Source organism: Lactuca sativa, chromosome 5, assembly GCF_002870075.4.
Source record: "Lactuca sativa cultivar Salinas chromosome 5, Lsat_Salinas_v11, whole genome shotgun sequence".
In the NCBI taxonomy this organism is placed as follows: Eukaryota; Viridiplantae; Streptophyta; class Magnoliopsida; order Asterales; family Asteraceae; genus Lactuca; species Lactuca sativa.
Window position 1 is genome coordinate 363,069,100 of NC_056627.2, and position 15,487 is coordinate 363,084,586.

The following is a 15,487-nucleotide window of genomic DNA, read 5'->3' on the forward strand; positions in this document are numbered from 1 at the left end:
TAAACAATCAGGTAATATTTATTTATGAAAAAAAAAAAAAACCACGCATTTAACACGTAAAAATTGTTAACTTGTCCTTTTAGGTAACCAGGTGTTCTTTTTTATTTTATTTATGGATGCCATTTAATAACCAAGAAAACACAGAGATGATAGAAACAATTATTTTAATGAAAACCAATGTATAATGTATAAATAAGTAAAAATATCAGAATGAGACTGTTTTCAACAAATGGGTTCTTATGCAGTTTCCTTGAACTTTCGTAAAGCATATATGTATTATAAGAGACGCAAGTACTAAGATTGAAATTCTTCCATCTCATCTAATCATCCTCAACTGAGCATCCTTTTGCCTTGCATACGAAAACTTCCAAAAAATGGTTTCCGAAATTGAATCCCAATGTGACATTGGAGGGATGCTATATAACATAAGCACAATTACACTTACTATAGCCCAAAAAAGATGGCGTCGAGCTTACTTTTCCATTTACTTCTCAAACACTATGCTATCCATCGCCAAACTTCCCCGCTACCCTATTCCCAGTATAGTCGCAACACCTTCATATACTGCTCTTAAAATCAGCATCCCAAAATCTATCGACCAATTCGCAAGCATTGACCAAACAGACCTCACCGATTTGGTCAAATCCAAAGACTTGGAGATCCTTGGAAATTTAAACGGTGTCACGGGCTTGGCTGAATCTCTACGAACCAATCTCGAGCATGGAATCAGTGATTCCGAGATGGAAACACGAAAAAACGCATTCGGTTCCAATACTTACAATAAACCACCCCCGAAAGGGTTTGTTTACTTTGTGGTGGAGGCTTTTAAGGACCCCACGATTCTGATATTACTCGCATGTGCAGCACTTTCGCTTGGATTTGGAATCAAAGAAGAAGGGGCGAAAGAAGGGTGGTACGAAGGTGGGAGCATCTTCGTGGCAGTTTTTCTAGTTATTGCTGTTTCAGCGGTGAGTAACTTCCGGCAAGAAAGACAGTTTGACAAGTTGTCAAAAATAAGTAATAATATAAAAATCGATGCAATACGAGATGGAAGGCGACAAAAGATATTGATTTTCGATGTGGTGGTTGGAGATGTTGTGATTCTTAACATCGGAGATCAGATTCCGGCTGACGGATTGTTCATCGATGGTTACTCTTTGCTTGTGGATGAGTCGAGCATGACCGGAGAAAGTGATCATATAGACATTGATTCCATCCGGAATCCGTTTTTGATTTCCGGTTCAAAAGTGGCAGACGGGCATGGCCGAATGCTTGTGGTATCAGTCGGAATGAACACCGCTTGGGGAAAGATGATGAGCTCCGTAACCGGTGATTCCGACGAACAAACGCCGCTACAAGCTCGTCTTAATAAACTCACGTCTTCAATCGGGAAAGTTGGTCTTGCGGTTGCTTTCCTTGTTCTTGTGGTCATGTTAATCCGGTATTTCACCGGAAACACAGAAGACGAACACGGGAATCGGGAATACAACGGGAAACGTACAGATACGAACGATATACTCAATTCCGTTACACGTATTTTCGCAGCGGCGGTGACGATTGTCGTGGTGGCGATCCCGGAAGGATTACCGCTAGCTGTTACACTCACACTCGCTTACTCCATGAAACGAATGATGGCGGATCAAGCCATGGTTAGAAAGTTGTCCGCCTGTGAAACCATGGGTTCCGCCACTGTTATATGCACGGATAAAACCGGGACTTTAACCATGAACAAAATGAAAGTTACAAAATTCTGGCTCGGTCTCGATCTCATTGAAGACAACTCCTCTAATTCCGATACAATAGATACGCAAGTCATCAGACTGTACCATCAAGGAGTCGGTTTAAATACAACCGGTACCGTTTACAACTCCGGAACCGGAATCGAGTATTCCGGCAGTCCAACGGAAAAGGCAATTTTATCATGGGCGGTAACGAATTTGGGTATGGATATGGAGAAACTGAAACGGGATTGTACCGTTTTGCATGTCGAGACGTTTAATTCCGAGAAGAAACGGAGTGGGATTTCGGTTATGAAGAAAGAAGATGACACTGTACATGTTCACTGGAAAGGAGCTGCTGAAATCATACTAGCAATGTGTTCAAATTATTATCAGAAAACCGGTGTTCTAAAGCCTATAAATCATGAAGAAAAGACACGCCTCGAGAACATAATCCAAGGAATGGCAGCAAGCAGCCTGAGATGCATCGCCTTTGCTCATAAACAGATTCCAAAAGGTACGAATTACAAAACACTAAACGAAGAACAATTGACATTGTTAGGAATTGTCGGGATTAAGGACCCGTGTAGACCGGGGGCAAAAGAAGCCATAGACGCGTGCAGATCTGCTGGGGTGGAGATCAAAATGATAACAGGTGACAATGTGTTCACAGCAAAAGCCATAGCTACAGAATGTGGGATTCTGAAAGGAGGTCAAACGGTCAACAAAGGTGAAGTGATAGAAGGCGAGGAGTTCCGAAACTACACAGACGATGAAAGAATGGAAAAAGTCGATAATATAAAAGTAATGGCAAGATCCTCTCCTTTTGACAAGCTTCTAATGGTGAAGTGTCTTAAAAAGAAAGGCCACGTGGTTGCAGTCACGGGTGATGGAACAAACGATGCACCGGCTCTAAAAGAAGCCGATATCGGGCTTTCAATGGGGATTCAAGGAACCGAAGTGGCTAAAGAAAGTTCAGATATTGTAATTTTGGATGACGATTTCGCTTCTGTTGCAGTTGTTTTAAGGTGGGGTCGGTGTGTGTACAACAACATACAAAAGTTTATTCAATTTCAACTCACTGTGAATGTTGCAGCTCTTGTTATAAACTTCGTTGCAGCTGTATCAGCTGGTGATGTCCCGTTAACAGCAGTCCAACTATTATGGGTCAATCTGATTATGGATACTTTAGGTGCACTAGCACTTGCCACGGAGCGACCCACTAAAGAACTGATGCATAACCCGCCCGTGGGTCGGGTCGCCCCGCTTATAACAAATGTGATGTGGAGGAACTTATTGGCACAAGCTATGTATCAGATAACGGTTCTTTTGACGTTTCAGTTTAAAGGTAAATCGATCTTTAATGTTGATGAGAGAGTGAAGAATACGATTATCTTCAATACTTTTGTGTTCTGTCAAGTGTTTAATGAATTCAACTCGAGGAAGCTGGAGAAGAGGAATGTGTTTCAAGGGCTTCATAAGAACAGATTGTTTATGGGGATTATTGTGGTGACTGTTGCTCTTCAGATTGTGATGGTGGAGTTTTTAAAGAATTTTGCAGATACTGAGAAACTGAATTGGGGGCAGTGGGGGATTTGTATAGCGATTGCAGCGTTGTCATGGCCTATTGGTTGGTTTGTGAAGTTGATACCAGTGCCAGATAAACCGTTTTTAGACTATGTACGACTAATACGAAGGTGGATTTGGTAACGATCTGGATGGAATAAGTCCCCTGGGGAGGGGTGAATTGTCATTCTTTATAAGTATAGGGTTATTTGGCATGATTATTTGTAAAATTTAAATATTAGTTATTACAATTATGTATACAGGTTTATATTTATGAAACTATCATAACATTGTTAATTGGTATTATCTGTCTGCAACTTCTCCATCTACTGGTTCATTTCCAAACGAGAGAATAAGAGCAAAACAAGTTTATTATGCAATTTCTATACTTGCATTACAAATTGAACAGTAATTTATAAGGCATGTTAAGTTCAAAACATTACTAATAATCATCATCATAATAAAAAAGGTTTTCTTTTCCAAGTTGTAATTAAGGGTGAAATTTGTACCTGAAGAAATACAGCTATGTAATTTGGAAGCTCCATGCACCTGTAATCGTCCAATGTAAAACAAACATGAAGCTCAGATAATTGGAAGAAAAGTTGCTTCCAGAAATGTTTAATAAAGAGAAAATCAGAACAGACATCCTTACAAAGCCATTGACAAATTGCTCAATTCCAAGAAAGCTTGATGCTATTCATTCACCACATCATATCTTCAAGGGGCATGTTAAAATGAATGGAATTGATGTGTCATCACTCATTGACAGAGAGGATGATGACCTGGACACACAGCTAAGATCTCAGCTTTCATAATAGATATCTGTTATGAAAAATTTGGCTATTCAGGAATAGTGGGAAAGCAGCATCATTCTATGTGATCATTAGTACCATCGTGTACTATCCTATCATATGTAATATTGTGTAACAAAATTCAATATCCATTCTCTTCTTTTCATCTTTGCATTCATCAACCGTGAGAACAAAGTTCAGTTTACTAGAGATACATTCTCTCCGTTTTTATCTCAAAAAGGTTATAGCTTATAGGTACAACGTTATCAACATCGAAGTTGCTAATTACTAAGTATCCATAGAACTTAGGTACTCAATATTTCCTTCTGAAACACTTGTGAGATTTCCGATCACATTCAACTCACGTATTCCTGAACTACGTACCTCAAATTGAGATATAACCTTGTTTTTGCTCAAGTAATTCCATGAAATTACGACTAATTTAAATTAGATATGACAAAAACACGTCTCGTTATGCACAAGATCTGCAGTTATGGTTATCAAAGTACAACGTATCGATTTTAATTTGCAAAGTACCACGGTTTGGGATCGAACTTCAAACATAACTAAGCTTTCCTTCTGAAACACTTGCGATTACGTTCATCTCGGTTATTCGTGAACTCGCTGCCTCCAATTGAGATAAATCTCGTTATGCAAATGTAATTTCATGAAATTACACATAATCAGTGGTAGATATGTCATAAACATGGTTTCTTATTCATGTGATTTACAGTGTGTGTGTGATGAAGGAACGATGGCGGATATACCTTTCTGTCACCTTATGCTTCGTGCTGTGAGTAACGAATCACACAGCGATCGTAATCTAGAGAGGATGCGTGGGTGAAATCAGATGAAGAAGATTGATGAATCGTTTTGGGGATGATTGCATTCGGGCCTTGGACCATTCGTAGGTGAGATTGTCATGACTGGAAAAACAGATCTAACGCTATGTTTTAGGATTATCGAGAGAAGTGAAAGGAATAGGGAAGAAGGATGAGTCCCAATTCGTTAGTATTTTATTTTTTTACTAGTTGTCAAAGTATTACATGGATTTATTTAAAAAAAAATATAAATATAAAAATTTAACAATTTAAAAAGTTTGAATGTTTAAAAAAAGTGAGAAAATTTTTGAATTATTAAAATTAACGAGGCTTTAATGTATTAAATACATTACATATATAAACTCTTTCTAATAAATATGTTACATATATATTACATTACATATTAAATGTGGAATTTTAATTTAATAGAATGGAAAATACAATAAAATGACAAGTGAAAAATAAAAATTTTAAAAATTCTAGAAAATGGCATATATCCAAATGAAGAAGAAGAGGACATGTGGCAAAAAGTTCTTTATTTATTATGTAGGATTTAATTTGATTTAATTTTAATAAGTGAAAAAAAAAAAAAGTAACCACTCAATGTAATTAGTGTTATACCTGTCTGTTCGACACCATGACGATGTAATAAAAAAATTGTTTTTGTTTTATTGTATATCATCATTCTGCTAATTGGTTCTCATGTTAGTATTATATAATAACAAATCTACCAAATTAAACAAAACATATAAATGAACAAAATAATAGCAATAGATTGAAAGACAATAAAATAAAAGAATAACAATCAATTAAAACATAATAAATGAAATCAAATTCAAAACAGAAAAAATCAAAGTTATTGTTTAATTACATCTCAAATTCATTCGTATATGGTTCATTGTCGTAAATGTCTTAACAAAGTAAATTGATATTTACATTGGTCTCACAAAGTATATTGCTATTTTAGTTACCACATGTATGATATAAGAGAAAAATATGATGAAACAAAAGTTCATTAGAAAATAATTGATTTATAATGTTTTTTATATCATAAGAAATTTGTTATAACTTAATTGTCTTCCTCATCCTTTGAGTCGGTCATAAATTTGTCATAAAGTTAACAGAAGCATTGAATCTCATCTTGACACAAATAGACTAGATGTAAAAATAAAAAACAACAATCGTAAAAAAATTACATAAGTTAAACCATATGTTATAACCTACATCATCATATTATCTTTATTATCCTTGTTTACCTTGGACATAGATGTATCAATAACCAACGGGATCATTTATGTTATTACCACAACCATCTTAAAGTCTTATATTTTTATATTTAATTAAAATGAAAATAATAATAAATTATGTATATAATATTATATCCAAACAAACATAGTTAAAATCCAACCAATAAACGACTTATATATAGTTCTATGATGACATATAGTTTCAGTTCGGCGAATAGTTGCAATACGTCTCGATTTTTTTGCCGAACAAACCGTGTGCCAAAATAATCGATCTTTGATATTTAAATTCTTGTTTAGATTTTGGAATAAAATCAATAAACTCATAATTATTGACTCCAATAATAGGCCGACAATCTAGATGTTTATATACTTAATCATTTGGTTAACAATAGGTGACACATATATGTATTGGTCTTCAGGTAAACCACATTATTTCAATACAATAACATATCAAGGTTGTTGTTAATCTACTATAATATCTACTATAATAAATGAAGGTTTTTTTTGCCATATGTCTTCTTCTCCTTCATTTGGACACATGATATTTTCTAACATTTTAAAATTTTATATTTTCCACTTGTAATTTTATTGTATTTTTCATTTTATTAAATTAAAATTCCATATTTAATATGTAAGGTAATATATATGTAAAGTATTTATTAAAAAGGGTTTATATATGTAATGTATCAAATACATTAAAATCTTATTAATTTTAATGATTCAAAAGATTTCTCATTTTTTTTTATAAATTCAAACATTTCAAATTATTAAAATTTTATATTTAATTTTTTTTTTAAATAAACTCATGTAATACATGGGTCTCACACCTAGTGTAATTATAAACCGGTGAAACATACATTGTAAAATGATATCTTCGTAAAATTGGTAATTATGTAATCACACAACATCCGAAAATGCATTCTCAAAATTAGGTGCATTAGTTTAGAGTTTGAACTCACTAAAAAACAATATTGGTATAGTATGCCATGCTTGAAAATTTGTACATTAATATAGATTTTCCCTTTAGTTGAAGCAAATGTTTATTTAAACATGATTGTCCAAAATCATCTAATAATTAATCATTACTATATATGAGTATGATACATAATTATATGAGTTGTAATAAAATAGTTGGTTATTTAATTTTCTATTCATATTAAATGAAACCATATACGATTTAATTTCAATTTCAGTTTGTTTTAAGTGAGTATATGTTTTAGCATGCTTTTATAGAAACCTAGTTGAGTTCAAAGTAGGATGTTATAATACACAAATTTAAGAAAGTATATTGTTATTTCTAAATGTTTCAACACACTATAGATGATGTCTCATATTCAATTTTACAAATTATTTATTGACATATTGCTGATGATGTTAAAACATTAGTAATAGAAGAAAAGCAAAATAGATAAAATGACAATAAGCTAAGACTTTAAGCGATCAAAATGTAGGATTCAATATGGAAGATAAGTCCTATAATTATCATTATAATTTAGACTAATAATTGATTAAATTAGATTTAATTACAAATTCTCACATTCAACATCCTTTTCACCATCGTGTTCATTGTTTGTCTTCATCATCATCTTCTTCACCTTTAATTTAATTTATAGATTCATCATGCAGTCTACTCATGCTGCAACAATCTCTCATCAACAGGACAAAATGCTAATAAAAAATTTGTTGTATTTTTCATGGGACAAAGTCGAAAAAGCTAACTTGCCTTGTACATAAAATCTATTTGTTTAGAAAGACCAAAAACAATTGAAGAACACTAATTAATTGTGATTATTAGTCAAAATAAATTACAAAAAGATGTTGAACATTTATGAAAGCATTTCGAGACTGACAATGGCTATTTTTACCTAATTAAGAAAGATTGATGACATCATCATTGAAACATAATAGTGTAAAATACTAGATTATGACCTGCGTAAAACGCGGGGAACTTATAAAAAATACATATAAAGTTATAAAAAGTCGACACAATAAAAAAAAAGATAAAATAACATAAAGAGATTTCATATTATTGATTATATTGAAATGTCTAAAAAATAAAACGAATTTTCTAATTATCTATAATCGTTGAATGAACTCTTTGTAGACAATATTTTTTGTTTGATTGGTTGGACGGCCTTCATCGTTACATATGAGTACCTTCAAGCCTTTTTTATTTGTCACGCAAGAAACAACAATATATTACTGACTATGAGTGAATACTGGTCTACACAAATTCCATTCCAACAATTGATAACGGTTGTCATTGACTCTTGTTAATGCTCATGGTCATAGAAAACAAACAACTACTGAGAATTGCCTCCGCTGAAAACGGAAGGGAATTCTTTTATCAGACGGAGTTAACTTCATGTGTGGTATATAAGTAGTCTCATTGAAGAATCTACCGATTATAATTCGTGTCTCAATTACATGTTTTCCAAGTCTAATGATTTGTCACCTAGTACCATTTCATAGACATGTGGATTGGTCAATACTACGAAGCAACATGACAGTAACACTTGTTATTAGTATAAGTTTATGGTTGGGAATTCCAGATGCCTAAAAAGCATTCAATATATTCAGAAAGTAAACTGATTCTTCAAAATAATATGTTGACTCTGTCTCACATAAAGAATCTGAAGATAAGTTTTCCCTTCATCTTTCATCAATCCTAACATGTAGTCATTGATAGCATCGACTTTTTCATTTGTAGGGACCAAAATAGTTTTATCTTGAAAATATGATGGATCATCAAGATGCTTTTGAAAAGACGGATAAATGGTCAATTCAACTGAAAGAATATGGTCACATGTAGAGCGAACGATAACGTCTTCTGGAAAGTCAACTTTAGCTTCACTATCATTAGAACCACCAATATTACCTTCAACAATTTTAAGAATCCATTCACCAAATGATTTTGTCTCATCAAATCATTAGTTGGACAACGAAATTAAAGCCTCATGTTACTGTTAGACGTAAAACTGTATATTCAGGCCATAATGTGATGGTGTTTTTAGAGCACTGGATGAAGAGGGTGCATGCACTAAAGAACAATTGTGTATATCAGAACAATTGTGTATATCAGTTTCATAATTTTACACAACAAAACAAATGATAGAGGGGCCAAAGACAATGCAAAATCCTCAAATAAGGATTGGAATTGCAATTCAAATCTTTTTAGGACCAAAACCAAAAAAAATGGTTAAACTCAAGGAGAGAAAAGTTGTGAAATTATTCTTGATTACCATATTTTTTTGGCTCACTATTACGTGTAATAAGTTGGTTTTTACTCCAAGCAACCACAAATTGCTTTCACCACATGATAATTTACGTTATCTTTGAGGAAAATAAAAGGTATCTGTCAAATTAAAGATGTCGATACTTTGTATTTGATCCTTAAACCATTCAACAACTTGTTATTTTAATAAATCATATGTTTTAGGTGTGTTCTAATAGCCACGTATGCATATTACATTTTCGATAAATATAAGCTATACCAGTAAACACATTTTAGCATATTCAAGTATTTGTATAAAATTTAAAGTGTTAGGAATAAATAAATTTCATCAGAAAAATTCAAACATAGACCAAATTTCATAAAAGTGAATTGAATGTCCATTTGTTCATGTATATTAATATAATTTCACCCAGACATTCAATCAAACACCTTGTATGCATTTTCACAATCGTCAACTCCCGTATCCTTCTTATCATTTTCCTATTACAAGGTACAAAACATTTAATCAAATGAAATTCCAATGGCAATTTGAAGCAACTTCATATGATGAGATGCAATTCAATCATTTGTGCAAGGTGTAACTCAATGAATAGACAATTGCATGTTTCTTTTTATAAAAAATGAAAGTAGAATTTAAGAAGGAAAATAAAGATTAAGCACCTGCCAATATCGAAGATTATAAAGTTTTGAAGATTGAACACCCACCAACATGTATCTGGGATGAAATTGACTAAATAGGAAAGACACATAGACACATAATATAGATTTTATAGTTCACAAAAGAAAAAGAAGATATGCAAAGAAAGTAAAAAAATAAATAATTAAATAAAAATAAAAAAATAAACTCACCGGTTGTGTTATCTATACGTAAACGATGAACATACACAGAAGAGCAGTAAAAGAAGCCCAAACTTATGAACATACAATTATGGATGGAATACATGCCCTATACAAAAATAGATTTCGAATAAACTCTTTCCTTATAGCACTCGATTAAAAATGGAAAGGATTGAGGAAAGGATTGTTGATTTAAATTCCAAAAAATCAGGGTCGATTTCAATCCGAAAAAATCAAGGATTATGACTATAAGTTACAAAAACGATGCATGCTTATTTTTATAAAGAATGAAAGTAGAATTTAAAAAGGAAAATAAAGATTAAGCACTTGTCAACATCGAATATTTTAAAGTTTTGAGTGAACACCCACCAAAATGTATCTGGAATGAAATCGACTAAATAGGAAAGACACATAGACACATAATATAGATTTTATAGTTCACAAAACAAAAAGAAGATACACAAAGAAAGTAAAAAAAATAAAAAAATAATAAAAATAATAAAAAATAAACTCACCGGTTGTGCTATCTATTGAGGGGTAAATGATGAACAGACAAAGAAGAGTAGTAAAAAAAGCCCAATTTTATGGTTAAAACCCTTCCAAAGAAGTAAGCATTATAGGTGGAGATGAAATTTGTCAAATAACGATAGATGTGTAGTTGTAATTCTATATATAAAAATAGATTGAGAAATTGAATTTTAGAAAAGTTTAAATTAGGTAAAAATAAAATTTTCATACAATTGTGGATGAAATAATGCACTATACAAAAATAGATTTGGAATAAACTCTTTCCTTGTAGCACATCAATTAAAAAATGGAAAGGATTGAGACTATTAGAAAACGGAAATGATTGTTGATTTCAATCCCAAAAAATCAGGGATTATGACTGTAAGTTAAGAATGTTAGTTACAAAAACGATGTTTGACCAAAAGTTTAGTCAGGATGACATCATCAATTTGATCTAATGGTGGAAAATATAGGATTGAAAAACAATCAAAGGCCCTGATTGCTTGATTGATAAATTAAGGGTTCTCTTTTAATAATATTTAGAGATGAAGATTCTTTTCAAAATCATGATTGGTTTATTTTAAATTGATTATAAATATAAATGCTAACTTTTATGTTTGTTCTTATTTATTTGGTGTTCGCAAGAACTTTGCATTAGTTTTGGCGCAACTTTGAATAATTTTAGTATATCATCAATGTAATTTGATATATCTTTCAATTATATGAAATATCAAATAATGACATTTCATTAGTATTGTGATAATTTAGTTTATATATTGTATTTTCACTAATCTTAACGGTCTTATTTTTTTTTTCTAATAACCGTAACACTTTTACTAAATGTACTTTTTACAAATCTCCTAATATCTTATAATTTTTATCTTACTTTATAATTTTTCATAACTATGTTATTTTCAAGATTGACTGCTTTAATAGTGTTTTTTTTTCAGTCTATTCAATTTTATATTTCATTATACAACATCATCGTTTGTATGTATTCTGAAATTTCACTTTAAAAATGCTTAATGTTTACACCTTAATATTAATTTTTTTTAATAAACTCATGTAATAATTATGGAATATATATCTCATTTTAGTTAACATTCACTTCCTTTATTATATCAAATTCCTCATTAAACGGATATATTTTTGGAAAATAATAATTATAATAGGGCAGCATTATCTAAGACGTAAATGTTTGATATACTTTTGGAGAAAAAAAAATCAGGATCATTAAAAAAAATTTATATAAAGAAAATACAAATTTAAATTTGCTGAAATTATGGATGAAATTACTGGTGAAAATTTATTTTGAAGGGAGTTGTATTTTGTAAGGTATAATAATATTACAAAATTTGAAATATTTATATTTGTTGTGTAAATTAATAATTTTTATTGTTACTATACAAAGATAAAAAAGTAGGTTGATATGATATACAAAAACATAATAATTTCAATGATATTTTAAAATCATGCCAAAATTAACCGGATTCTTATGACATAAAAATTAAAAAAAAAATCATAATCATCTCTAATATATAAAAGTAACATTTTCGTAATTAATGTCAGTTCCCAAGATAGTTTATTTTTGTTTTGTTAAAGGTACCTAATATCTTTTCATGCTTATTTGAAAATTTTCAGAAAAGTAGTTAACTAATTTCATGTAGTTTGTGACAAAGAAAATCGAAATATATGAATACATACATTTGATATAGGAACAAAAAATAATCGAAAAAAATATAAAAAGCGAAAGAAGGTACTGACCTTCTAGCGCACAAGAGCGAATGTTTATAGCAGAGAATGATGATGGAAGTTATAAGCAATATTAACGATGTTGTAGGAGAAGGTTTGAAGAAAAGAAACGATTGAAAATAAAATGTGAGTCGTGGATTCAATAATGAATCGTATATGTATGTGATAATTTGAATATGATTTTTCGGTATTAATGATTTCCTAATAAAAAAAGATTTTATATTAATGGTTTACTAATATAAACGAATTTATATTAATGGTTGATATTAAGGCCTTGATTGAAATGATTTGTTAGTAATATGTTTTTAAAATTGACCATATTAAAATCTTCATAACTGAAAAATCAAGATGTAAAATATGGAAAACTTTTATTGGAATTAAATACATTCCATTTCAACGAATGTAAGTTATCGATTGATGATTGGAAAACATTTATTGGAATTAAATACATTCCATATGGAGAAGATGATGTCAGCAATTTGATCTAAGGGTGGAAAAAATAAGATTGAAATATAATCAATGGTCAAGATTATTTAAGATGATGTCATAAGGTTTCTCTTTTAGTAATATTTAAGATTCTTAAACCATGTCGAAAAGAGGTAAAGGGATACCAAATACAACCCTACAAAATTGTTGATCAAATACATTTCCTCTTCAAACATCTTTGAAACCTGTGAATACGGAAAATAGTTAAACCAAAAATAAAAATAGAAATTACATTAAAAAATCTTGTTAGTGATTAGTTTATGGTGTACGAGTTACCTGTGCAATGCCAATTGTGTCACCTACAACTTCCCTAACCACTCTTAGCCTTGAAAATGTGTGTTCACATTGCGTAGAGCCTGAAGATAAGTGTTCATGAAAAAGTTTTGCATATCAGCATATACCTCTTTATGGTAATTTGTTGGGATTTCACTAGGGATGTTAACGGGGGTAAACGGGACGGGGAGTGCATTCCCCGCCCCCGCCCCCGCCCCCGAAATTTCCCGGTTCCCCCGTTCCTGTCCCCCGCCCCCGAAATTTTCAGCCTTCCTACCCTCGCCCCCGCTCCCGAATCCCCTTTATTACCCCCACCCCCGCCCCCGTTCCCCGCCCCGATTGATTTTGAGCTGCCTTTTTTTGGCTAAAAGAAGTTGTTATCTAGGCTAAAAGAAGCTATTGTTAGGTAGCAAATAATGATTTATAGTAGAGTTTTACATCTTAAAAATAAAAAAGTTATGACATCTTAAAAACATTATACTAACAACTTAAAAATATATTTTTTGATGAATTTTGGAAGCTTAAAATCATGTTATTGTTTATTATATTTATATAATTAATATATGTAAATGTATGTATAATTTATTAACGAGGTCCTCATCGGGGTTTCGGAACGGGATTACCCACCCCCGCCCTCGCCCCCGAAATTAAAACGGGGGTTAACCTTGCCCCCGCCCCCGATTTTTTTAAAAAACTTTCCCCCAAACGGGACGGGGCCTCCACGGGAACGGGGTCTCATGGAACTTTTTGACATCCCTAGATTTCACCCATATTGTATGGAATTGGCTCCATTGTAATGTCAACACCAGAAAAGATGGCAACAACTTTAGAGATACCAAGAAAGTCTCTTCTTGAACTTGTACTTTGCTTTAAAAGTTAAACCATTTTGTTATCAAAATCAAGTTGAGATAAAACATCACTTCGGTGAGACAATATCATTTTAATTATATTTCATATTTATATTTAATTATATATAGTAATTAATCTAATATATTATATATACAAAACAAAATTTAATACTATATAGAAAAAATATATAAACAACATTTTTAAGTCAATTAAAATGACATCAAATAATTTTAAAATAAAAAAAATTATAATTTGTAAAAATTTTCAAATAATAAATACAATCAATAAAATTAATCATATTTATGTGTAATGTACAATAGCACAATCATTAAAATATGAATTCTTCTAAAAAACTATTTTATAATAAAATATGGAATTTGATTCTTATGATGTGTTTTCAAAATATAATTCTTAAAAAGATAAGAATTAAAAGGATTATATCATTAAAATAATAGTCTAATGAGACTTTTTGTTCAAAACAGAACGTTTTGTCAAATGCTAGAGGTAGAAGCTCTCAAACGCTCTGCGCTGAACACATGATAAATTTTTTTTTTTTAAATTGAAAAGTTAGATATATTCCTAGTTTTTTTTTCTTATAACTTTTAGATGATGACAAATATAATAAAAATTTATTAATTTTATTAAATATAACAATTGTAAATCTTATGTGTATAGGAAAATAATAGCAAAAAAGAATCTACTCTATTAAATTAAGGTTTTTTTTGTCACATGTCACATTCTCAATCAATTTGCCAAATGTCATTTTTTGATAATTTAAATTAATTTTTTTCCACATGTCATTTTATAGGTTTTTTTATTTTATTAAATTCCACATAATATTTTAATGTAATAATTACAATAAATATAGTAATAAATGAATATTAATTTAATTGATTGTCTTACTTTTTAATTTTAAAATTCTCAAATTAAAGCTCATTAATTTATTTTTATTTATTTAAATTTAAAATATAAAAATATTTCAATTTTAATAATTCCTTATTTTTCTTATAAATTTAAAGTTTTCAAATATTTAGAATTTTATATCTATTTTTTTTTAAATTAGCCCATATAATACATAAGTATCACAACTAATAAAAAAATATTTGATTTCTATTTTAAATTATATGCATTTACGAAGCACAATTTTTCAATATTCGAAAATTAATCAAATATTATATCAAATAAAAACTAAGATCGTTAGAATTATTAATGAATGTAGGAAATTAACATAAATGATAATTAAAAGCGAATCTTAACCATAAATACATTCCTATTCCTAAAATAAAAGAATTTATTTATTGAAATTTATTTGAATCTAACTTATATAATATATAATATATTATATAATATAAATAATATATTTGTTTGTATGTTTTTTAAATTACTTATGTTTTATCTACGAAGA

The 15,487-nt window shown here is 30.5% G+C and overlaps 1 protein-coding gene across 1 annotated transcript; it reads left to right on the forward strand.

The window, feature by feature from the left end:
* The first annotated feature begins 329 nt into the window (after nucleotides 1-329).
* LOC111897501 (putative calcium-transporting ATPase 13, plasma membrane-type) lies at nucleotides 330-3,587 on the forward strand. Its single transcript, XM_023893454.3, has one exon. It carries the CDS (start codon nucleotides 375-377, stop codon nucleotides 3,426-3,428), a length of 3,054 nt encoding a protein of 1,017 aa, XP_023749222.1. The 5' UTR covers nucleotides 330-374; the 3' UTR covers nucleotides 3,429-3,587.
* The last annotated feature ends 11,900 nt before the right edge of the window (nucleotides 3,588-15,487 follow it).

Coding starts and splice junctions, on each gene's coding strand:
- LOC111897501 (XM_023893454.3), top strand. CDS start 375: ATGGTTTCCGAAATTGAATCCCAATGTGACATTGGAGGGATGCTATAT.